This window comes from Poecilia reticulata, chromosome 15, assembly GCF_904066995.2.
Source record: "Poecilia reticulata chromosome 15, P_reticulata-male-v2, whole genome shotgun sequence".
Taxonomy (NCBI): Eukaryota; Metazoa; Chordata; class Actinopteri; order Cyprinodontiformes; family Poeciliidae; genus Poecilia; species Poecilia reticulata.
In genome coordinates, this window is record NC_088844.1 from 16,266,847 (window position 1) to 16,290,924 (window position 24,078).

The window sequence follows — 24,078 nt, forward strand, 5'->3', positions numbered from 1 at the left end:
TATATATATATTAGATTTTGTGTGCTTGACAAAAGCCAAAAATTAAAGAAAACAAAAAGCATGTTTTATATATTCCTCCGGTATACATTAACTTTCGTGCGAGCAAATCAGAATAATTGAGCTTCATTATTACATGTACAAAAGCTTGGAATCAAATAATTTCAGAAAAGCGATGTATGGTTTCAACCAATCACGTATTTCCTTTCCTCACACGCCCACGACAGCTAGCCCCGCCCTCCGCGTGTCACACACAACGGTGCTGCCTTCACTTACCCTCAAAACAATTTGAGTGGCAACAAATTGAAGTCTTGTTTTATTTGTGTATTTGTTTTATTCAAAACTATTATATTTAATAGGCTAAATTAAGTATAGTTGCTTATCTTCACTCACTGAAAATGTAGATTACGAGGCAATGTTTTAATCGGTTTCACAGATACTTGGCACACAAACTATTTGTGAAATACATTTAGCGTCACATTGTTGTTGCCGTACAAAGCTTGTCTGGTCCTTAAATGGGATCGAATTGATGAGACATTACTATCCTTTTTTTCATCCATGACATATCGTGTGCCTCTCATTAAATTTGTCAGAAAATTGCAATTTACGACACTGTTCAGAGCACATTAAGGCATCCGAGGTCCACCCGGTGAGTGCTGTGATATTTAGAGGTCATACATTTTCAAAAATCAAAGTAATTGAACCAGGTACGTTTTGGACCTGACCGTATTTATTTCTCTTAATATTTTCTATTACAACCCGTTCAAGTTGACATATTTTCCTTCGTGAAATATGTCCTTCCAACGGTAATTAAAGTGCTAGCATCATGGTTTTAGCTTTTAAACCAAGCAGCTAACTGGCCCAGTATCGCTTGGAAATAATGGTTTTTGTTTACATAAATGGGGTCTGTTCTATCGTACGATCTGTGATGACTAACATGGTTTGGATTCAATTTGATTTTATCCTCCTGACGAATTGTTTTAGTGTACTACAGCGTGGATTCTGTTGAACTGCCATGCTAGAAGGCTACATTGCTCTAGCATCTCGTGCCTCCCTACATCTGTCACCGGGTGTGTCGTGATTTTGTTCGGTTTCTTTCCCAGTTTCCCGTTTTTGTTTTTTTGCAGAACGAAAAACTTCTACTTTTTTGTATTTGTGGCCTTTTATCCACGGGATCAGTGTTGCTTTTGCCTCTATAGTGAAATGACTGCTGTTTAAACCACAATTATAGCCTTACTATATTATGGTTGGACATCTGTTTTGTAATTCTTCAGCTGGATCTGTGTGAATTAAAAAGTAGAGGTCATTTATGGTTTAAATTACCTCTACCATAAATGACATCATTTATGATGACATTTATGGTTTAAACAAATATTTCATTTCAAATCTTCAATTACAAATATATCTATAATTTTTTCTCTGGTGTATAAATATTAGCCATGTAAAGACTAGAAAAACTCCAAAACCCAAACTCAGTTTTTTTTTGTTGTTTTTTTTTACCAATTAGGTCTGGAAATGACAACAAGTAAATAAATGCTGATCCAAATTTGATCCCTTGCAGATAAATTAGTCTTTAAAAAAAAGGTTAAAACATCTGGAACAAATGTTGTTTTTATCTTATCATAGCTCATCTTGCCACCAGGCAATGAAGGTTGCCAGGTGGCAACATTTATGCAGCTGTCTTCAAATATGCAAAATTTGTTCTTAAAGATGTCAATTAGACTAATCTACCCATATAAAATATATGAAAATACTTACACCATATTCTTGGTTAAAATCTACCAGCTTTTTTTTTTTTTTTGTCCAGCTACAAAAATCAGAAAAAGTTGACGGGTCTGGATGTCAATATGAAAGAAAAACTTCCAAAATTCAAGCACTTTTGAAGCTTTGGTTAAACACATGTTTGTGGTTGTGCATTTTCAAGAATTTCAAGAACACTAAATGAAAAGTGATCAAAAGGTCTGCTTGGTTGTACTGTCAAAATGTTTTCACCAGGCATTGTTTCACCTTTGTGTAATGCTGGGAAAAAACGGAGCTTTGCAGGGTAGAAACAAGCACTTAAACAGTGTTGCTGAAGTTTATATAATATCAATCTTACCTCTGCAGCTGTACTGCAAATACAGTACAGCATTAACAATCGTCAAAATTTGTCCAACGCTCTCATGTCCTTGTTCTGTGACTGAACAAATGAACTTGTGATTATAAAATTACTGATCTGGTTGTGATAGGCCTAAAAGCTAATCTGTTAGCTGTTTTCAAAAGATGTCGATAATTTGAATTTCTGCTTCTGATCAGAGAAAGTCCAGGATGTCTGAAGAGTTGTCGCTCGACATAAACATCAAGGAGCCGAGATGGGACCAGGGGACCTTCATGGGACGCGCCAAACACTTCTTCATGGTCACAGATCCCAGGAATGTCCTGCTGTCCTCTGAGTCGCTGGAAGAAGCCAGAGTAATCGTAGAGAACTACAGGTGAGGTGTTGGGAAATGGAGTCAGAAGTGGTCAGGTAAATGAGGCATGAACTGGATCTAGCTTTCCCCTGGTCTTCCTGTATGGAAGATTGAGTGTATTTTACAATGGTGGAGAATATAAGTTATAACACTTATGACTTTAACACAACATGCTCTTTTGGTATTTTTCAGAGCTGGAACTGTGACTCCTGGCCTGACCGAGGATGAACTTTGGAGAGCCAAGTACATTTACGACTCCGCTTTCCATCCCGACACTGGAGAGAAGATGTTTGTGATTGGTCGGATGTCTGCTCAGGTGCCAATGAACATGTCCATCACAGGCTGCATGCTCACCTTCTACAGGTACAGCAGAGCTTCTGGCACAGAGATCACCGATTACAACCTATCCCCCTCAAAAGTTCATTTGACAAAATAATATCTGAAAGAGGAAAAAAAAAAACAAAAAAAAAACAGGAAGCTTTGACATTGGATACAGCAGTGCCTATAAATAGAACGTTTAATCTGTATGCAGTGAAAATCCTCTTAAAAGAATCAAAAAAGCCACCCTCACATCTGAATACTGATAACTGACTGAGTTGATGGCTTTTTCTTGATACGACAGCAACAATTAAACGTTGTCCAAAAAAAGAATGACTGGTCACAAATGAGTTCCAAAATTATTTTATCTAATGCAAAGTGATGTAAAAAAAAATCTACAGCCCTGTAAACCACATTTATTTATTTATATTCCATTGTTTGCCGATTGCTAAATGTTGTATTGTTACTGATACATTCATGCTGTGCCACTGTTTGTAATTCACCACTAGAGGACAGCAGTATTTCACTGTTTACTTTTCATATATGCAGTTTGGACTCACTTAATCTTAAATGTAGTTGGACAAATTAATGCTATGAGCAACAAAACCTTCATTTTTACTCTTCTTTATTGAGCACTAAGGTTTAATGATTGCCTAAAATCATTAGTACGACTTTAAAAACGGCTTCTGTTTTTAAAACTCTCTTCGCTGCTGTTTCTGGACAATCATGGCTCCTTCTGTCTTTGGTTCGCTTGAGGTAAAATTCCAATTGGTCATTGTGACGTCTGGTGGTAAAGAGGCAAAATCTTTTGCTTTCTTCATTCTTAGCACATACCTGTTTACTGCAAGCATCACAAATGAGATCACAAGCAGGAATTTGAGTTTTTGAAGTTTCTGTTGACACAGTCATCCATGGCTTCCTCTGCACACACGTCAGCTCTGTTCATATGACTGTCTTTGTGTTTGACCGGGTAAGGATAACGCCTCAAATTATAAAGCACATGTTAAAGGCCTGGGTTCTGATTTACAGCAAATTTGATGGTATTATGCTGACTTGGTGCTTGGTGTGCATTAGAGCATTTTTGTTTGCTGCTCTGATTACTCGACATTATTAACCGCTTGTATATATCATCAAATCCTCAACTTTATGTGAAACCACTTGAACCCCTTCCTGTTTCCCTTCAAACAAGCACTGCTGCCTGCGTGCTAAATGATGTGTTTGCACAATTAAAGTAGCGGGTTTGTGCATTTCATGTTGGGTGCAATGTAAACATATAGGAGGTGTTATTATGTCAATGTTGTTGTGATTGATGTCTGCTGTGATTGCAGAAGCATAAAGAATGACAACGTGGTGTCGATACTCTACTCTATTCTGTTCTGATGAAAAATCTTAAGTTTGATTGAAAATGTGTCTTTGTTATGCAGTTTCACTGAAATTTTGCGATTTGTACTGCGAATGCATAATGTCTGCAGACATGTTAGAAATACTTTAATGGGTTTCTTTAGGTGAAACTTATTCTAAGTTTTAATGTCACATCAAGTAGTTTGTGCTCATACTTTTTTTTTTGGCTGCCATGTTCATATTTGAAAGAAAAAAAAATAGATGAGGGTGAATCGTCACTTCCTCTAACAGACAGCGGCTGTTCTCTTGTGTTTTTTCAGGACTACTCCAGCAGTTGTGTTCTGGCAGTGGGTTAACCAGTCCTTCAACGCCGTCGTCAACTACACCAACCGCAGTGGAGACGCTCCCATCACCATGAAGTAGGGAGGACCTCTCTCTTCTCCTCCCATGTAGATCATTGATTTCCTCCCCTCTAAGTTATTGTCTGTAAGGAGGATGTGGGAGCTGATGTTCTCCGCCTTGCAGTGGTATTATGTTCCACAGTTGAGCATGTTTCAGATTCATGTCACCATGACCCCCATGCTGGCATCCGTTACTGACTGGCCTCTTGCGTCAGGTTAGCCCGCAGCTGGCTAACCACTTTGCTGTGTTCTAAAACATACAGACAGCTCATGCATTTGGCTGCAGAAATGCATCAAACATATGCAGTCAGGAAGAGCATGAAGCAGAAATATTGTGCTTTTTTTTCTCTCACTTTTTGTGCATCTTTAACTGCATTCTCCGAGCTTGCATTTAACTTTTAGTACAACGTATTTTCCGCATATCGTGTCTTTGTGCTGTGGTCTTCAGCTACTTTAAACTTGTGGTAGTTGCGAAAAATGTGGTTGGTGTATTAACTTCATGTTCCTCTGTGCAGCCAGCTTGGCGCCGCCTACGTCAGTGCCACTACAGGAGCTGTGGTCACCGCGCTCGGACTCAAGTCTCTAGCTACGGTAATTCTTCTGGTTCACATGAATAATTAAAGTAAATCCAAAAGATGCGGATCCACAATGTGATGGCGGTCTGTGCTCCTGTCCCTGCAGCGTCTCCCCCCAATCGTCAGTCGGTTTGTCCCTTTTGCTGCTGTGGCTGCTGCCAACTGTATTAATATTCCCTTCATGAGACAGAGGTGAGATTGCTAGGGTACTGATTAGCGAGCACTTCCTGTTTCACTTAGAAGGGACTTTAAGGGACTTTTCAGATTCGATTCAGCCGGTTTTACGTTGTCCCTCTGTCAGGGAGCTGAAGTATGGGATCCCGGTGATGGATGAGAATGGAAACCGGTTAGGAGAATCTGCCAACGCTGCCAAACAAGCCATCGTTCAGGTGGTTGTGTCCAGGATTGGCATGGCGGTGCCTGCAATGGGTAACTTAACCTTGTACCTCATGAATGAATGCGTACAAAAGATTTGCACCTGTAGATGTAGGGGAAGGTCGTCCAACAAAGAGTTGATACAAGTAACTGTCATTTTTCCTTCATCTCATTGCTTTAGATGTTGGTCAAACAAAAAAAAAAACAAAAAAAAAAAAAGAATGTTCTTGGCGCATTAATGTTTTTGCCCAGGAATGTCAACATAGCTGTTTTGCCAGAGTTTCGCAAGTGCATGCAGACAAAATAAAAGCAGCTGAGGCCATTCTTCGTTAGATAAGATTAATCTGAACGAATGCTGTGTACAGAAGATTACTTTGATCTGATCAGATGAATATTTAACTCCCAACTATGTTGGGAGATAAAAGAATGCCAGTCCCTGAAGTGGCTCATTTTCTTTTTTACTTTTCTTGCTTATTGGACCGAAACAACCTTGACTCATTTTTATAATTTTTTTTTCTTTTCTCACAGCCATTCCTCCTGTTATAATGAACGCTCTGGAGAAGAAAGCCTTCATGAAGGTAGGCGGCTAGGCGCACAACATTCTTCAGTCCAAATGAAATAGGAGTGAGGGGGCGGGGGTTTCATCGACACAAACGTGTTTCGCAGTTTTATGGCAGGACTTTATGTTATTAGATTATTTGTAGATTTTCATTGATTTGACACAGAGATTTATCAGGTTAAAAACCTTAACTGGTTTAGAGAGAGGAGTTTTCCTATTGTTTTTTTTAATCATAAAGGTCAAAGGTTAACCTGGAGTGAATAATGCTTCAGGGAGCCCAGGGCTTCTAGTTAGACTGCAGATGAATGGCAAAAAGTTATTTGACTCCTTGTAGCGATCCTATGGGAAATTTTGGGAATTTTCAAGGATTCTCAACTAGAAGAGTCAACAATAATAAATGTCAACTCCTTTCATACAAAGATGCATTTGCTAAAATAAAAAAAGTTGTTGGAACATTTAAAATTCTTTAAATATTCCATCAGAATACAGTACCAATAACATAAAGGAGGTTGAACACACAAGACCCAACATTTGCATCACGGTTGACGATGATGACATCATAATAGATAAACATCAAATTTGGTGTAAATCTGCCTAATTTTGCTACTTTTGTTTTTTACTAATTTTCTTGTAGCGTTTCCCAGTTCTAAATGCTCCTGTCCAAGTGGGGCTCGTCGGTCTGTGGTGAGTAAGATAAGCTTATATTCTCCAAACGTGCTTTAAAATTGCAACTTAAAAAAAATAATAATAATCCCTTTCTGTTCTTCTTTCCAGTCTGGTGTTTGCAACGCCGCTCTGCTGCGCCCTGTTCCCTCAGAAAAGGTACATCCAGCAACTTCCTTGGTGCCGCTGCGCTGGTAGAGAAGTGTTGTCTAATGTGGGCCGACTTCAGCGTAATGGTTAACCGTATCTCTGCAGCTCCATGAGCGTGAGCGGACTGGAGGCAGATCTGCAGGAGAAGATACGGCAGCTAAGTCCAGACACCACCACCGTCTACTTCAACAAGGGCCTGTAGGCACATGAGCAGGATACATGCAAACACACACAGACACATGTGTGTTATCAATGTGTGTCGTCATGGGCATGGGTGAGAGTAAAAAAAAACAAAACATTTATTTATGCTTTTGCAGTCATTTTTATTTTTGGTATATATTCGTTTTTTGTGTTTTTATTTCGTCTTCCTCTTGATGGATAACACAGGAAGCTGATAATCACTGACTGGCGGTTTACTTCATGTTATTTTTAATGTCCTACTAGAATATTCTAATGAAGGTTTTTCCTGTTAGTTGTGTTTCCTGAATATAACGTTGCCTTGTGTGTTACCTTTGTTTTGACCAGGGTTTCCAACCTGCGGCTTTATAAACCTTCCCAATTGACTCTTAATATCTTGAAAAACATAGAATTCAACTGTGGTTTAAATCTAAACGTGATACAAAGTAACACTTTCACCTTGTTTCTGTGTTTTCTTGTCAAATTTGCACAAAATCTCTATAATATAACAACTAATAGTACAAAGATTTTTTTTTTTTTTTTGCATTAGGCCGTAACCTGGTGTGTTTTCCCTTAGTTATTCATCTATCAATTTTTTATACACCCTTGGAGACAATTTAGAGAAACCAATTAACCTGACAGTCATGTTTTTGGACTGTGGGAGGAAGCTGGAGTACCCAGAGAAAACCCACGCATACACAGGGAGAACATGCAAACTTCATGCAGAAAGACCGGGGCCGGGAATCGAACCCAGAACCTTCTTGCTGCAAATAGTGGGAATAGGACTGCAAATAATTATTTTATTAATCGATTATTCTATCAATTACTCTGACAATCGGATAAAATAATTGGCAGGCACCTCCTGCAGATTTTTTTATGTCTAATATTGTATGGAATACAATACTAGAAATACATAAAAATATATAAATAATTAAATTCCCCTTTAAATAAGAAAATCAATTCAATGTAAGCTAGATCATTTGTTGCCAAAGATTAATCTGCAGTTAAAAAATATATACTTCTAGCATCAACATGTAAAAACCTTGACTTGGTCTCATTACATTTTAGGGCTGATGTGTTGATTGTGAACTATCTGATTAATAATTGGATAGAAAAGGGTTTTATTAGGAGATTTATTTTTTATTTTATTTTTTTACAGTATTTGAACTGGGTAAAGCTAAAACATTGCCACTTGAGGAGTTTTGGTTAGACAAGGGAAATGTAAATTGTACAGGTTTGGCTTAATTACTGCTGTGGGTATTTTGTTCTTTTGGCATACGGCATGTTTTAGAGTCTGTATGCTCCAGTTAACAATTAGCCAATTACTAAAATAGTTGGCAATTTTTTCAATAATCAATTTATCACAATTAATCTGATCCATCGTTTCAGCCCTAAGTGGGTATTTGTAAAGTTTATCAGTTTTTGAATGGTCATGCAGGTTTTGCGGATCAGGACAACTAATTTAAGAGCAGCTAAGTGATAAATGATAAAAAAAAAATTGAAAGGTTTTATTGGCTCTAGTGGCCTTTATCTGATAGTGTATAGGAAAGTTGGTAATGAGAGAAAGGGCAGGGGTCACCAGACCGGGAATTGAACCTGCAACGGCTGTGTCGAGGTCTAAGGCCTCCATGCGTGGGTTGTGCTTAACCCCTGCACCAATACAGCACACCCCAAATGGTAACGGATTTGTAAAGGTTTCTAACCCCTAGTTTTGACACATAAGCTACGTGGTGTAAAATGTTTGCTTCTGTTTTTTGCTAAAAATAATCTCCAGATGCGAGTTCCTGTTTTCTGTATCACACAGCCTCTCATTAACAAGAGCAGCTCCCTTCAACCGTCCTTCAAGTGTACTTAAACCTTTAGGTACATGTGCTTCAGAAAACGTTTAGAGGACATAGATGAGTGGAATCTAATGAGTGTAGTTTATATTACTCTACAGAAGCCCCACAGTTTTTTTTTTTTTTTTTTAACATTGCGTTGGTTAGTGGTTGTGCCGTTATTGACACGTCGCTCACAGGAAGGAAGCAAAAACTGCACTTATCTCACTTCAAAATCCACATCTTGCTTTGATGCGTATATTAAATGCAGATAACCGTTGCCGACATCTAGGCGCCTGAAATCTTCTCCCTCCCCTTCATTTAAATTAGAAATATAGTTTAAAGGTTTTTTTTTTTTTTGCTGTTTTGAGAACTTTGCTTACAACCATTGAGACCCAGTTCTACCAAAAGAAATTAGTAAATGTTGCAACAAATTTTAAAGTACAAACGTTAGGTGCGCAGTGAGCTTCGATAATTGCTTTGAGCATCTTATGTCATTCAATGAGGTCACCAAACACACAACTAGCTATTCAGCTGTGTGATGATTACATAGTGATAGTGGTGTATGTGAGGGTATACAAGTCGTCATAGTGTTTGTCGTAAATAGATTGAAACTAATATATATTTTCAGAATACTTATGTAAGATACGGAGCACAGATATATGCACTGGAGAATAAGGTCAGCTGCTAGTTTACAAGAGATTGCTGCATACGGAGCGCTAATGAGTGACTCTGTTTGGATTCATCTTCTGAGGAAACTCACTACTTACAATTTACCAGCAATCATTTAACACTTGCGCAGTGAGATGCTTTGTATGCTCCTGTTTAAAAGTATAAATATATATACATATATAAGTATATATATACATATGTAGTGACAGTAAGACTGTACAGGCTATGTTTGCAGTGAGGTTTGTGATTGTGCAATTACCCATTTATTGTAAACCAATATAAAAGGTGAAGGGACTCTGGCAACTGCACTAATGTGTTCCTACTCACAAACCTACAGGTGTTATTGTCGAGTTAATGCATAGTAGAAGCACAGAAACGATTCATTTTCCATGGATTACAGCATCAGTCCAGTGTAGTATGGAAGAGGTCAGCTTTAGCTGCTGAGGTTTTGAGGAATCAAACAAAATGTGACTGAGTGGTATTTAAAGCGTGCATTCTTATTTTGGCTACATGGGCAGGCGTCACTTCCTTTAGGAAAATAAAATCAGTATCTACAAGAAACTAGGCTGAAGCAGGAAGTGCTCTAATGATTCCAGCCGTGCAGCAACACCAGCAGATGACGTGCCTCTCCGCTCTAGAGGTTTCTAACATTGCCTTTAGTTCAAGGAGTAGTTAAAGACGATGAATATTTCCTGCTACGTTGTTGCATGGTGGCTCTTAAAGCTAACAGTACACTGACTAATACAATGAATGGCCTTAACTTTACATCTCAAAACCGTGGATGTCCTTGCTGCTCGTTGACTTTTTTCTTCCACTCAACTTTCTCTTAATATGCTTTGATACAACACTCTGAACATCCAGTTTCATCAGCACTTCTGTTTTATGGTTTATCCTCGTTGTGGTGCGTCTGAGTGGTGTCGACCACAACGCGTACATTTCTGTGCTTAAAGTCCTTCTGTGTTGCTCGGCTTTTATTAGAAACTGAATTTTGGGTTTGCATTCACTCATAATAGCCAACTTGATGCACATCACTCTGAATTGATATCATTTTTCCAGAGTTTTTTTTTTACTGAATTACAGAAACTGATATAAATGATATTCTAATGTATGGAGATGCATCACTAGGTAATTGTTTGCATATTCTGGGAATTTAATGGTTCTTGGCACTCAAAAGTCACCAGAATGTATTGATTTAAAAAAAAAAAAATTTATTTGAGGTTATCATGTAAAATTTAGCAGATTCTGTGCGTTTTAATGTAATTATAACATGCTTCGTCCATGACTACAGACAGCGCTACCTTTGAGTCTCTTCCCTTTTAAATGCTTGAATCAAACACATGATTGTGAAGGTGGGAGACGGGCCAGCAGTGGTCTGTGATAAAAGTTTGTTGCTGCAGCAGTGTGGATGTGTTGCTGCGTGTCGTTTTCCTATTGAGGGTGATGCTGCACTATATTATAGCCTTTGCTGTGCTACCTTCTGGACCTGAGTGCATTTCTGTTGCTCTTTAAAACCCGCTTTTTACAGCGTGCATTGAATGTGCTTTTTATGTTTATTGAACGACGATCGTGAGGCGGCTAAACAATAATTCTCCAAACTTTGACTGCTCATCACCAAGGATTTTCTGCAGCTCTTAGGTTCACTAGAACAAACAGCTTGATTCATCTCAACCTTTGACTGTACCATTACAACCTGATGGATCCAAAGACAAGGTGGCTAAGAATCTCTTGATGCAGCTTTTTCTCAGCTTTATTGTGTAGACTTTCTCATGCAATGCATTTATTTGTACATGTGGCCCTCAGCCTGCACAGTGCTGCATTTTACGCCAAACTGTGTAAGAAAATCCCAAAGCACAGTCAGGAGTGCAAAGTTATTAACTAGTTATGTATAAATCCCAATATATTTTAGTTGTCATTTACTTTAACTCTCCAAAAACACTGTTGAACACTTGACACTGACCCTGATTTTCACCTCTGTTTTGCATGCTTTGACTGCTGGAAGCACAAATGTAAGGACAATCCATGTTCTTGTTACACTCCATGAATGTTATTGGTTTTCTGTTATGTACATTTAGACCTGTCAGTATTGGTGCGCAGTATTTTTCTCCCTCTGTTTTGTATTGTTCACAAATGTTTCCTTGATGTAAGATGTGTTTTACCGAGAGCAATAAAAACACGTGTTGCAGATGTTGGAACCAGAGTGAACGTGTAATATGTGAAAGCAGTGTGGTGAAGGACAAGGAGCTAAAGCAAAGAGGCAAATGCAGAGTTTCTAGGCATATTTGCATTTGACTGAAAACTCCAAAGCTTTTCATCGTTTTTAATAAATCGAGATATTTTTACAGTAATCAGCATTTGCAAATGGAAACTAGAAAAGAAATGCAATGCATGCACCTAAATTCAACTTGAAAAGACTTCAGACTTGTGCGGTCTTATCAGGTCTCATCACTGATAAGGCTTGATTTTGCGAACTTGATTTATTTTTATTTTTTTTGTCAGATTGAAGATTGATATATTAACTTTATCAGTAACTGATATAACTTCTCTCAAGCCTACAGAGTCATGTAAGCAAAGCTTTACGAGCTTAGTTTAAAGTAACATATCACTGTTACTTTAAATGATTTAAAGATATGAACCGAGTTTTAAATAATCCATGCATGTTGTGTACAGAAGTTTTAATAAACCTGCACCCACAATCATAAATTCTTTAAACTAAAAGCTGTTTGTCCATCATGCATGTAAATACATCTTGTGGTTTAATCTGTTTACCCAAACGTGTGAAACGACATTAATGCATTACATGCATCTGTGGGCCGTTTTTGTGTTTGCTTTCTCTAGCGAAACACTGTGTTTGGATCTGCTCCAGGTACCAGCAGTGGTTAGATTTATTGGGTTCCTCTTTTTTTTTTTTTTTTTTGTTAATTTCCCGCAAAATATTATGCACTCTCCCCATCAACAAATGTTTAAGCCACACCTTGCGCACAAAAATAAAATGCACTTTATACCATGCATAATGTTACTTTATCATTTGACTCTTGTATGCATGAGTATATTGTGTGTGTTACCTGGAGATGGAAATTAGCTGTCTTGTTTACTCCGGCATGTTTACATTTGCGCCGGTTACAAAGTCTGTTAACTTTTACATAACATTAAGTCAGGAAATGGGAACAGCTTTCTACACTGTTTTCATTCAGAGTGTGGAATAAAAACAGTCGGCAAAATATTACACCTGGCAAAAGGAATATTGGTGAGGATGTCAGAAAGTAAACCCTTTCTGAAGTTAATCATTTCAACATATCAAGAGATTTGACATTTCGGTGAAACTCGGTATGATGAACATTAACTAAGAGAAATGCATGAGCTATTTGTTACAGTTCACTAGAAGTACAAAAGAGCATATAAACAAGTTTTTTTCCCCCAGACCTTTTAAAACAGGATTTTCTATGTTGAAATATTTAAGGAAAAAAAATGAGTTCTAATGACGAATGCAGAACAAGCAAAGAAAAAAAACAAAAACAAAGATTATGATATTGCTGCAGTAAAATGAACACACAAGGGCACCTGGGGTAGAGTGATGATTTATTCATCTACAGATTGGAAGCACGTGTCCAGGTACAAACAATACACTCCTCGCTCATGCACTAAAACACACTCGTACAAGTAAAATAAAACCTCCCTGAAGCGCCTCAAACACTCCCCAGCATGATGACAGCAGCTGAACCTGGGTGTGTGTGTGTGTGTGTGTGAAGGGGGCATCAAACCTGCTCCTCTCTGCACTGAGTTTAAAGTCAGGTTGTCATTATTTCACACACACACACAGACCAGACACTGCCATCTCCAATGACCGAGGATGTTCCAGGTGCTGGACGAGGACGGACTAGTTAAGCTTTAACGTGTTAAAGACATGACAAATGTACCAGTTACATATGACAGACTGATAATTCAACATCACACTTCAATATGACATCAAGCCTTTGGATTGAAATGAGTAGTTTGGATCTTTTTCGAGCGATGCTTCGTTTTATAATCGCTCTACCTGAATCTTAATGTATCCGACAGATTATAATTAGAAAAAAAAAAACATATCTGTAGTAAACATTCATTCTGTCCTGTGCTTAAAGATTCAATTTCATATCCAACAGCAAATTACTTGGAGGTATATATTGCCATATTAGTCAACGTAAACCACAACTCAAAGTAAAATTATTTGTTCATTTTAGCTACGATCTAAATCAAAGTTCTATTTCGCCGGAACAATTTTCTGCGCAGCCTTCAGGACGTCCGCTATGTCCACCTTGTCGCCAAACTGCTTCTCTTTGTGCTCCAGGAGGATTCCCTGCAAAACACCAAACATGGTTCAGAAGAAGGGTTTGTTTTTTTGTTTTTTAAGCCGTGTGATAATAATCACACAGCTTCAGGTGTCGGACAGATTACCTGATCTCCTGGTCCGATGACAAACACTCCTCCCAGGATGAAGCCCTCGCCGTGCATGTTACCTTGGTAACCGGACCTCCAGGCCCTAATAAAGTTCTGCCACACCCCAAGGCGGATGAAGCCTAGCCCTCCCATCTTTCTCTGCAGTGGTCCATAGAAATGTTTCTACAATCAAATTGAGTTCTGGTTAGCGCCTTGAAAAGAATTCATGCAACATTTCATCACCTTTCAACCTCAAGCTTCACCTTTCACCATGACACAGACCCTAAACATTCAGCCAGAGCTACAGTAGAAACTCTCCTAATATGATGTTAATCTTGGGAATATTTATCAAAAGTTATATTGTCGTACTGTGCTCAGGTAGGTATAAATTCTGTTGCGCGAGAGGCTGTACAGTCAAAACATTAAGATTCCAGCTGCTAACCATCTCATCTACGTAGATGTCCCCGGCGAAGTGCGGTCTGAAGTCCTGGATCTCTGAGCCGACGTTCTCTTTCACCACGGCAACCAGAGGGACCCCGAGCTCTTCCAGCTGGGGCTTCAGAGAGGACAGCTCAGAGGCCTCCTACGGATAGAGGAACATGAACTCATGAGGGGAATTTAAACGATTAATCTATGCAAGCATTCAAACGTCAAGTCTGACGCTACCTCTCTGCACAAAAATCATCCAGGCCGCCGTACGGCCATGACCACCGCTCCGTTCTTCTCCCACAGGCTCTTCGCTTTTATAACCTTTCCATCTACAGTCAGAAATAAAAGACTCTTTACCTCAGTCTTACATCTTAGTCTACATGGATATATTGAATATGCGTGGGCTAGAGGAAAAAAAATGAACTAGAAACAAATAAAGGAGGCTAATGGTTTTGTTAAAAATTTAAAGCTAATGTTTCATCTTTCCATCCTGAGCACAAAAAAAATGTTCAAATACGTCATTAGACCCCCAAAGTTCCTCTGCGTTTATGTCAACTTTTATATTCACACTTATGACTGCATATTGTAGTGATTATTAAAACACGTTAATGTCATGTTAAAATGACACAACCCCAGTAGATTGCAAACATAAAACCTTTAACAACTACACAGCTGATTCTGCTGCTGACTGAAACCTAAACGTCTTTCTGACTGGCTCAACGATGGATTTGCATCATCACCTTTTATGAGACATCAGCCTACCGTCTGTGGTGGAACGCAGATCAGCGTCTTCGAGGTGCTCCAGCGATGCGCTGGCACCTTTAGGAAGACACATGTCAGTGTTGGCCAGGAAGATCCCAGCCAGGGCCGCTCCGACAGCGCCGATGCCCAGGGACCACATCCCCATCTCAGTCAGGAGCCCCTCCAAACCGGACACTGCAGCAAAACACGGCAAAACCATCGTGAGAGAGACAGAAGACACCTCTCCTGCTCCCTCTTAGATACGACTCAACTAACTAAAAGAGGCTGGACTTAAAAATTCTGGGGGGTTTTTTGTTGTTTTTTCTTTCCAGTTGTTTCTGTTACGTGTCCCTGCAGAGAAAATGTATCTTTTCTGAAAAGGAGAAGGTAAATCTTTCTGAGGCTGAGTGACCAACAAGATCCAGCATGCTCACTCATTGTCTTCGTCTATGTATTTTCAGAGTGTTATTGAGATCCTTCCCGCCAGCAATATCTCGTTGTGCTCTAATCTAAAGCTCACTTATGAGGTTAGGAAGCTCAGATCCTTCTGACAGTGGCTGCTGTTTGTTGAAAAACCACTTAAAGGCAGCCAACACTAAACTTTACTTTGCATGGACTGAAATGTACCCATTTTAAAATGACCTATCATATAATTATACAATTAAATGCAGATATTCGTTCTCCAGTTGCACCGGCCTAATCTGATTTTTCTTTGCAATGACTTCTTAACTAAACCAGCAGAAAGCCAGTAAGCGTAAGCACTTTTATTTTAAGGTCACCGTTCACATCACAATGATTACTACTATTAATAAAACAAAGAAATAAAAATTTGCATCAAACTAAATAACATCTGTTTCGGCTAGAACAACTCCTCCAGACTAACAAGTAGGACAACACTGGGGAATAATTAACGCCCGACAACATAACCACAGAGAACAGCTAATTGGTGCAGGAGTCAAATATGTTCTTGCCTGAGGTGATCTTGTTTGGATCAGGACTTGCTCTGGCTTCGCTTTGGTGAAACTGAGCAGTCTGGCTCTTTAGAAACTGAGGGCCGGCTGCGACGGAGCGGCTCGCCAGACGGAGGGCAGAGCAACGCAGGGGAAGCCTCCAGCTCAAAGCCGCTGAACATCTGGACAGAGCCAGCATGGTGGTAAAAGTCTGAGCCTCTTACTACACACTCACACCCTCAAGATTTCACTGGAAGACACAGAAAACAAGACTTTTTTTTTTCTAAGCAGCACAAACTGAACTAAGTCTCTACTGAGGCTCAACTTCAAGGTAAATTCATGCGATGGGGAAGAAGAAAAAGAATTTCACACCTCAGAACTTGTAAAAAAAAAACCACATGTTAACAGAATTAGCGGGGGATGTTATCTTGATGCAAGAAAAATGCAAATGTCCTCCATCTGTGCGTACGCTTCCTTTTACATTCTAACCTCATGCATCGACATGAAGTGCACAGAAAGACAAAAAAATGAGATGCTGCAATCATATCTAAAACCATGTTAGAAGAAATTATGACACAAGTCTAGCTCCTTTATCTAAACAGCTTTGACATAAGAAGCTCACTAACTTGTCTCTGCAGTCAAGGGGAGAAAAAAAAAAATCCTCTCTTACTTCTGCTTCAGCTCGTCCGGTGTGAAACGTAAAGTAACTGAAATTGCATCAAAGTCACTGGGCTTTATAGCGCAGGGGACAAAGGAGGAGAAAAGATCACCAGCCAATAGAGACGCTAGCCAACCAAAGAAGAGTTTGAAGACTTTAAAAAAAAAAGTATTTAGTGCTTACATGCATTGCATTGTCACACAACACTGAACACAGCTACACTATTCATCCTATGCCGATACACCTCCAAGATCCAAACCTGCACTAAAATGTCCTTCCACGCTAAAACCATTTATTTATTTACTTCTCAGTGGCCAACTGACTGTAATCGCCAGAGGTCAACAGAGGACAGGATCATAGAAACAAAACCAGAACATAAACCAAACCAGTTATGATGATAATAGAATATGGTCTGTCATCTTCTGGGGTTGTCCGGTGATTAAAGCTTTTTGGGAACAAATTTGTTCCCACATTAATAATATATTTACTGAAAGGATTCCATGTACGTGTGAATCCCTATATTTAGGAAACATTTCACTTGATAACTGGGCACTGGATGATAAAAAACTGCTTTTAGTTCTTCTGGTAGCAAGCAAAAAGACAATCACTAGAAAATGGCTAAAGCCCAAAGCACCCACAGTGGATGATTGGGTCAACATTGTACAGGACATTTACATTCTGGAGAAGTTATCCTCTTCTGTTCAAGGTCGAAGAGAAACTTTCTTCAAGATCTGGTCTAAATGGACAAACTATGTGAAATCAGTCATTCCTGTGGACTAAATTCATCTATTATACGCAAATAATGTTGTGATGGGTATTGTACCTCAGTTCAGGATTATGGTAAATTTTATTCTCTTTACTGTGTTTTTCTTCTAACAAAAAGAAAATGAGACCTGACCCCTCTCTACCCCCCACTCACTCTGATGTTCTTTGTTATTATACAAAAATCCTGGATTGGCTTGTGATTTTTTTTCTTTCTTTTTTCCCACCATTGTGGTGGACACTGGATTGTACAAAATAATTGTATCTTGCCTTTCCAAATAAAAAATTCAATTTAAAAAAAAAAAAAAAGAAAAAAAAAAGAAGAATATGGTCTGTGGTTGAATAGTAGTGTGTTAGTATGCTTGGGCGAACATGCATTTCTGAGAAAAAAAAAAAAAGAACATATAAAATTAATATTTACGGTTTATGCAATAGCACAGTTTCTCTCAAAGGTTTACACAACCCTTGTTGAAATGTCAGGTCTTAGTGACACATAGTGAAAGTTAAATATGGAAATTCACCAGAGGAAATTGAAATGGAAAAAACAAATAAAAGCTTCCAATAACATATTTGCATACATGCATACATTTTTAACCAAATACTTGGTCGGAGCACCTGCTGATTCAGTTTCAGGATTCAGTCTTTTTGACTTAAAAGCCGTCATTAATTACAGTGAATGTGAAGGAGCTAAATCTGACTGACAATATGAAGGGTCACTCGAAAAGGGCCGGGACCAATGAGCAGATATCTTCACATTTTTTTGATAAAAAGAGAAGCACAGCAAGACGGGGTGAGCAAGTGTTTTTAAATCAAAATGTGGAATGCAGGTAGACTCCAAAAGATTAGATGCTGAAAATGATTCAAAAAAAGTGCTTCAATATTATGTTGACTCATGCCACAATTAATAAGCTAATAATCCTTATTCACCATGTTACTTATTCATTCATTCATTCATTTCTTCTAACAGATTTGCTTCGTAGATCAGCTTTATTTTTTATTTTACACCAAAAAACCCGAGGTTTGTTTTGTAAGCCACTAATTTATACAAGTAACATTGTCATTTAAATGCATTGTGCAATTAGATATATTAGTCTCTCTCTTCATATATATTTATGCTACAATTTATTTTGATCAAACAAATATTTTATTTTTTGTAAAGATTTCGAAATGACGTTCACGTGACAAGAACATAATCTCAAAAATAAGTACTTCAAAATCTAAGCAGTTTTTAATATCTAAGCTTTAATATCTTTATTAAAGCTTTACTTTAACCAAGCGGTTACTTTAATATTTAAGCAGTTTTTTTGTGCACACCAACATTGGGCCTGCGTATGCAGCGCAATGCAAGCTAAAAAAAAAAAAAAGCTGATAAATAACCGCTTCCTATTAGTCAATGACCTTGATACTCCGGACAAATAATCAAACCCACAGTATCAACCTAAAGGGTTAACAGAAAACTATTTAAGATACAATAATATCAAATGTTGCTACCTGTTAAGTAAGCTCGTCTCTCGGATTCCTGCACAGTAAACCTGTAACTGGTATAACAGGTTCAGTGGCGTCCATAAATTAGGACAGTGCGGCACCAGATAGACACAAACTCTTTGGTTTCATCCTGAAGTTGGGCTACAAAGTAGCCCAGAAGAAGAAAATGCAGATTTTTCAACACAGTTAACAGTAATGTTAAGTTTAGAAGTGTGTGTTACCTTAATATTGACACAATAATATGAATGACGTTTCATGAACCCTCGGCCACAGACGTTCCTTGAGTAAACAGAACCCGACCGGCGGCGCAGGCGTACTAAACGATCATCAGCACAGGCTAACTAATCGAAACAGATGGCTGGAAAAGTCGATGCGAGATGTTAACGGGGATATTTTAACAGTGACTTACAAAAGTTTCCCAGCCTATCGAACATTTTCACATTTTGTCAGATTACTACAAAATCTGATTAATTTTTTTTTCTTGGCTGAGGGCCGGGGGGATTTTAACCGATAAATATGATGCGAAAGGAAATGCATGTAATGTTGTCAGATTCGTTTGCAAATAAAATTCACTGAAAAAATGTAAATAATTGGCTTTAGGAATTTGATCTACTTTGCTACATTTATCAAGTTTTTAATATTTTTCTTACCTTATTTTGTAGCTCACCACGGCTGAGGCCCTGAAATCAGGTTTGGAGCAACACTTCCCTCTGCTGGAAGTTAAGAAGGTGAAGACGGGAAAGATCTTTGGTCTAATGTAAAACGGAGTATTCGCTTTTCCCCCCCTTACATTTATAACTATTTAATAATGACTAGTAATAGTATAATCCAAATCTTGCGATGTTCAATTTGACCAATTGTTTAGTAGGACAGACAAAAAACCTGCATCAAATTTGACCTCTGCCTTCTTGTCCAAACTTTTCCTTCCAGTGTTGACCTATATTTTCTCCATCCATCTTCCCATGTGCTCCAACTAGTTCCCTTGGCCCTATTTTATCCCTACTTAAGAAAAGCATCCTCACAACATAATGCTAATGCCAATGTGTCACTATGTTGACACATAGTGGTTCTTATTGAGGTGCATTGTTAGTTTTCCTTTGTTTGTTTTCTTCTTTTTTTGTTGTATGATGGTTTGTTTGCTGTACTTACAATCCAAAGAATCCAAAGTTTGGGACAAAAATGTGGGACAAAAAATGTGAAAAAGGTCAAAAGAGTTTGAATACTTCCATTTAGAAGGGTTTCTAAATGGAACCCAGTTACCACGTAAACACAATGTTTTCACTATTGGGTTTTCAGCTATTGATGCAGCTCAAGACATGGTTCAAATAAAATCATCCTTTATGAAGCCTCTCAGTTTTCCTTGATTCTGTTATGAGAGAATGAGTCTGCTTTCTGACCCCAAGGCCTTACATGTCCATTGCCTTGTATTATGAGTCATATCTAACTATTGGTCTAAGCCGATTTACTCATAAAAGGGTATAGGAGAAAAGCGATCCTGTCTTTATTTTAGCTGTGGCACTACAACTAAGAGAACAGATTGCTTGGCTGTTTTTCTGACTCGATTTAAAACTGTTACTTATTTATGACTATTTTTACAATCACAAACAGTGAAGATATCAGTTTTATTAGTCAAGCCATTGATAACAATAGTGTATGGTACAGCAAAGAAGGGTCAATGGTTTTGGAAGGTGTGTAAGAGGTTGAAGGTATGCTAACACTCTGCCTCCACACTGTGAATATTTTACTTTTTAGTAAAACAATAAAATTTTTCACCATATACCTTTTGTAAAATAGTCAACTGAAGTAGCTGTTTGCTATTGCTGCATAGCTCCTTTAAAGTCTGAGAAGACGACGTACTACAGGAGATTTACATTAGTAATACTTCTTTCATTCATGGCAGCTTCACTCAGGAATGTGCTGAAGGTCCAAAATGGACTGGAACAGAGATGGGACAGAGTGACACTCCTTTAGCCCAGCTGCTGTGTTCCCTCTGGCTCCTCTACATGCTAACGGTTCAACTTGTGGATCAGTTTCAAAGCATCTACTTTGAAACCCAGTAAATCACTGTTAGATTGAACTTTTAAAAAATGAGAGATTTCTGCATTTAATTAATCAAATAGTAAAAAAAAGAAGAAAGAAATTATATATACATATATTATGAAAAGGCACAGAGTGAGTATATCCTTATCACTCAGAAGCACAAATATAAACAAATATCTCACAGCCACTATTTGGACCTGATCAGCTTTGGCATTAAGCTTGTGGGAACTAACAGCCAATCACAGCAAAGGATTTGCACCCCACCTTCTGGAAATAGTTTCTGCTCAAAAGCATTGGTTAACTTATCAACTCCTTACAAAGCTATTGAAGCCAGTTAAAAACCAACCCTATTAGCTTTGAAAGAATCACCAGCTTTATGACAGTACTTGTGTCAGTTTATTTGTCTTTTGTTTGTTGTCAACTAACTACTTATATAACAAATTCCCCTCAGTCTTTCAACCTTACAGTTTACATACAGGCTTGGTGGGATTTCACTTACTCCGTTTGCTCCAGATGGGACCAGTTCGACGCCAGGCGAGCCCAGAGATGGAAGTTGTGGGGGAAAACTGAGTGTCCTTGAACTTGAGGAAAGACCAACAGGTGCTAACAACCCCTGAAGTCCCGAACCCTTATCTAGTCCTGTTCTGTCAAGTCTCAGCCTGGCCGTACTCTCATCTGACCTTTGACCCGGTTTTTGAATTGAAACTCGTCAGTGTTTATTGTGAAGCACAGAGCCACCAAAAGTATTTGCACTCCTTGAATATAAGTGATGTGAGAAAAAGAAAATACTTTAGTTTGGACAACTTTTTCTCCTGATAAATGATCTCCTTAAAAAAATGTATTTTGTATTATTTACTGAGGTTGTCCTTGTTTGATATCAACATTGTGTGATGATCTGAAGCATTTAATCAAGACAGATAATCACACAGAACAAATCCATCTGGGAGCAAAAAAAAAAAAGAAAGAAATACAATACAAGTATTGTATCAAAAATATTTCACCCCATAAATCAATATTTTTATAGCCAGCTTTGATGAAGCCATAATGTACACATTGATGTTTTTGACCATTTTTTGACAAAATAGCTCAACCTCAGTCAAACTTGATAATAAATATCTGAACAAATTTCAAGTCTTGCTGAAGATTATTTAGTTAATTTTCTCATGAACTCTGTGTCAAGGTTTGGTGGGTGGAAGTGGTGAGGAGAAACGCTGAAACCCAGGTATGGTGAAGATGATTATATGTTTAATAATATAGATGCTCGGAACAGTCCAAAACAAGCAGGCAGCACGGCAGAGCGGAAAACACAGAGGCTCAGCACCGGTAGCAACTGACTCAAAACAAAAGACTGACACGATGAGCTAAGGCCGGCACAGGACTTCACAGTTCAACTGTGCCGGCAGACTAAGACACTGACAACGACACGGATCCGATGAGGAACACAGACAACAGGTGAGACTAAATACACTGGGAGGGTAATTACAGGAACGAGACACAGCTGGGATCAGTCAACAGGGAGGACAGGACAGAGACTCACAGGGAAACAGGACTAAACACAGAAAATCTCAAAATAAGCACAGAGAAACACGGATCATGACACTGACCATTTTTCTTCATTCCATGCAAAACAAAAAGCATCCCCACAGCATGATGTTACCACTACCATGCCATTGGAGACATTTTCAGGCGATGGATTGAGCAGATGTTCAAAGGTTTTGATTTTTGCTAGATAACATAATCAACTTTTAAACTGCTCAAATTCCTTCCTGATGGTCTGCTTTTTGACTGACAGAATAATTGAATATGGTGTACTACAATGTACTCAGATCTTAGCAATAATTGTTTGAAAGTTTGTGTATTCTTTCTATGCACATGATTCTTCTCACTCCTCATATTCACATTATTCAGACTTCAATCAAGCCTGTCTGAACTCTGATATCAGTAATCTTTCAACATGACTAGAACAATCTTGCCGGAGTAAAAAAAAAAAAAAAAAAAGTCCCGTTCCCTGTCAGTCATTAACAGGTTCTTTGATGTAAATGCGTAGTCCCTATTTTAGAGGGTGTTTAATGTTTGCATACATAACCAGTGTGGCTCGTCACTGTTTTCATCCCACAGTAGCAGATTAGAGGCAGGTAAAAGCAGACTCTGACAGAGACATGCGATCCTGCGGCGCTTGCTCTCTTTAGGATCGAGCGGGAATTTCACATCTCCTCTAGTTTGATCTAGTTGAGGTTTGTTATGTTGACCCACACACAACATTGACCTCTGATTATTTGTATGGTGTTGTGCTCTTTCTGTCCTGACGCACACTTGATTGTAACAGCTGGAAAGTTACGAAATCACTACTGAAAATCTAAATATCAACATCAAGCACTTGAAGTGAGGCTCCTCAAGATTTTGTCGAATTAGTAGGTCTCACCTTGTGCATAGAATGGTACTACATGTAACATTAAGATTTGGAAATGTTTACGCAAACATTGCTAAATAAAGAAGTGTGTGTAATGTCGATCAGTTGAGTGGTTGGGTTTTGTATCTTTCATGCTCTGGACCTTTTGAAATCTGAAATATTAGTGAAACGTGTTAGTAATAATGTAGTTTGGATGAATCCCAGACATATAACTCCCTGTTAGCAGTGGAACCATTGGTTGTTTCTGCACTGAAAAAAACAACAACCTGTAGCTGTATTAGAAATTACAAATGTGCGTACCTCTGTGTAGCCTTGAATAGTTTCCTAGTTTATTTTTGCAGCATCAAAACACATATCAATAAGTAAAGGCAGCAGACTCATGATATTTAAGTTTGATTGTTAAGCCGGTAAGGTAAAAAAAAAAACTGATGCAAATAAGACTCTTTCAAATATTGCCGTTATTAGCTATGATCAATTATGTTCAAGATTTAATGTCAGATTTAATGGTACATGACTAGCATTAGCATGTAAAGGGCTAATGTTCTCTTAAGTGAGCAAACTAGTTCTCTTCTCTATGCATTGTTTATGTAAATAAAATTTAAATCACAGGTAGCTTTTATTCACAAAAATATTTTTCTTACATCTGTGGGCCCTAAAAGCCATAAAGAAAGTGTTGAATTTTATTCTTGAGAGAA

The 24,078-nt window shown here is 38.3% G+C and overlaps 2 protein-coding genes across 8 annotated transcripts; one reads left to right on the plus strand and one right to left on the minus strand.

Annotated features, from left to right (window-relative positions):
• Positions 1-510: 510 nt before the first annotated feature.
• On the plus strand, positions 511-11,687 carry sfxn3 (sideroflexin 3). 2 transcript variants are annotated; one of them, XM_008429572.3, is made up of 11 exons: positions 511-646; positions 2,293-2,468; positions 2,640-2,810; positions 4,427-4,525; positions 5,023-5,098; positions 5,189-5,274; positions 5,384-5,511; positions 5,986-6,035; positions 6,651-6,700; positions 6,791-6,838; positions 6,935-11,687. In XM_008429572.3, the coding sequence occupies exons 2-11, from the start codon at positions 2,305-2,307 to the stop codon at positions 7,029-7,031; spliced, it is 969 nt and encodes a 322-aa protein (XP_008427794.1). In that variant the 5' UTR covers positions 511-646; positions 2,293-2,304; the 3' UTR covers positions 7,032-11,687. The 2 variants fall into 2 exon arrangements, with proteins under 2 accessions (XP_008427794.1, XP_008427793.1); XM_008429571.3 differs by having other exon boundaries at positions 599-704.
• Positions 11,688-13,058: 1,371 nt separating this feature from the next.
• selenou1a (selenoprotein U 1a) lies at positions 13,059-19,303 on the minus strand. 6 transcript variants are annotated; one of them, XM_008429575.3, is made up of 8 exons: positions 19,155-19,239; positions 18,940-19,074; positions 16,050-16,278; positions 15,100-15,273; positions 14,575-14,666; positions 14,351-14,491; positions 13,927-14,091; positions 13,059-13,828 (listed from the first exon to the last, which is right to left on the minus strand). In XM_008429575.3, exons 3-8 carry the CDS (start codon positions 16,225-16,227, stop codon positions 13,733-13,735), a joined length of 846 nt encoding a protein of 281 aa, XP_008427797.2. In that variant the 5' UTR covers positions 16,228-16,278; positions 18,940-19,074; positions 19,155-19,239; the 3' UTR covers positions 13,059-13,732. The 6 variants fall into 6 exon arrangements, with proteins under 6 accessions (XP_008427797.2, XP_017164261.1, XP_017164263.1 ...); XM_017308772.2 differs by lacking the exon at positions 18,940-19,074 and having other exon boundaries at positions 19,155-19,267; XM_017308774.2 differs by lacking the exons at positions 16,050-16,278; positions 18,940-19,074 and having other exon boundaries at positions 19,155-19,303.
• Between the last annotated feature and the right edge of the window lie 4,775 nt (positions 19,304-24,078).

Coding starts and splice junctions, on each gene's coding strand:
- sfxn3 (XM_008429572.3), top strand. CDS start 2,305: ATGTCTGAAGAGTTGTCGCTCGACATAAACATCAAGGAGCCGAGATGG. Junction 2,469..2,639: donor GTAATCGTAGAGAACTACAG/GTGAGGTGTTGG, acceptor GGTATTTTTCAG/AGCTGGAACTGTGACTCCTG. Junction 5,099..5,188: donor GACTCAAGTCTCTAGCTACG/GTAATTCTTCTG, acceptor CTGTCCCTGCAG/CGTCTCCCCCCAATCGTCAG.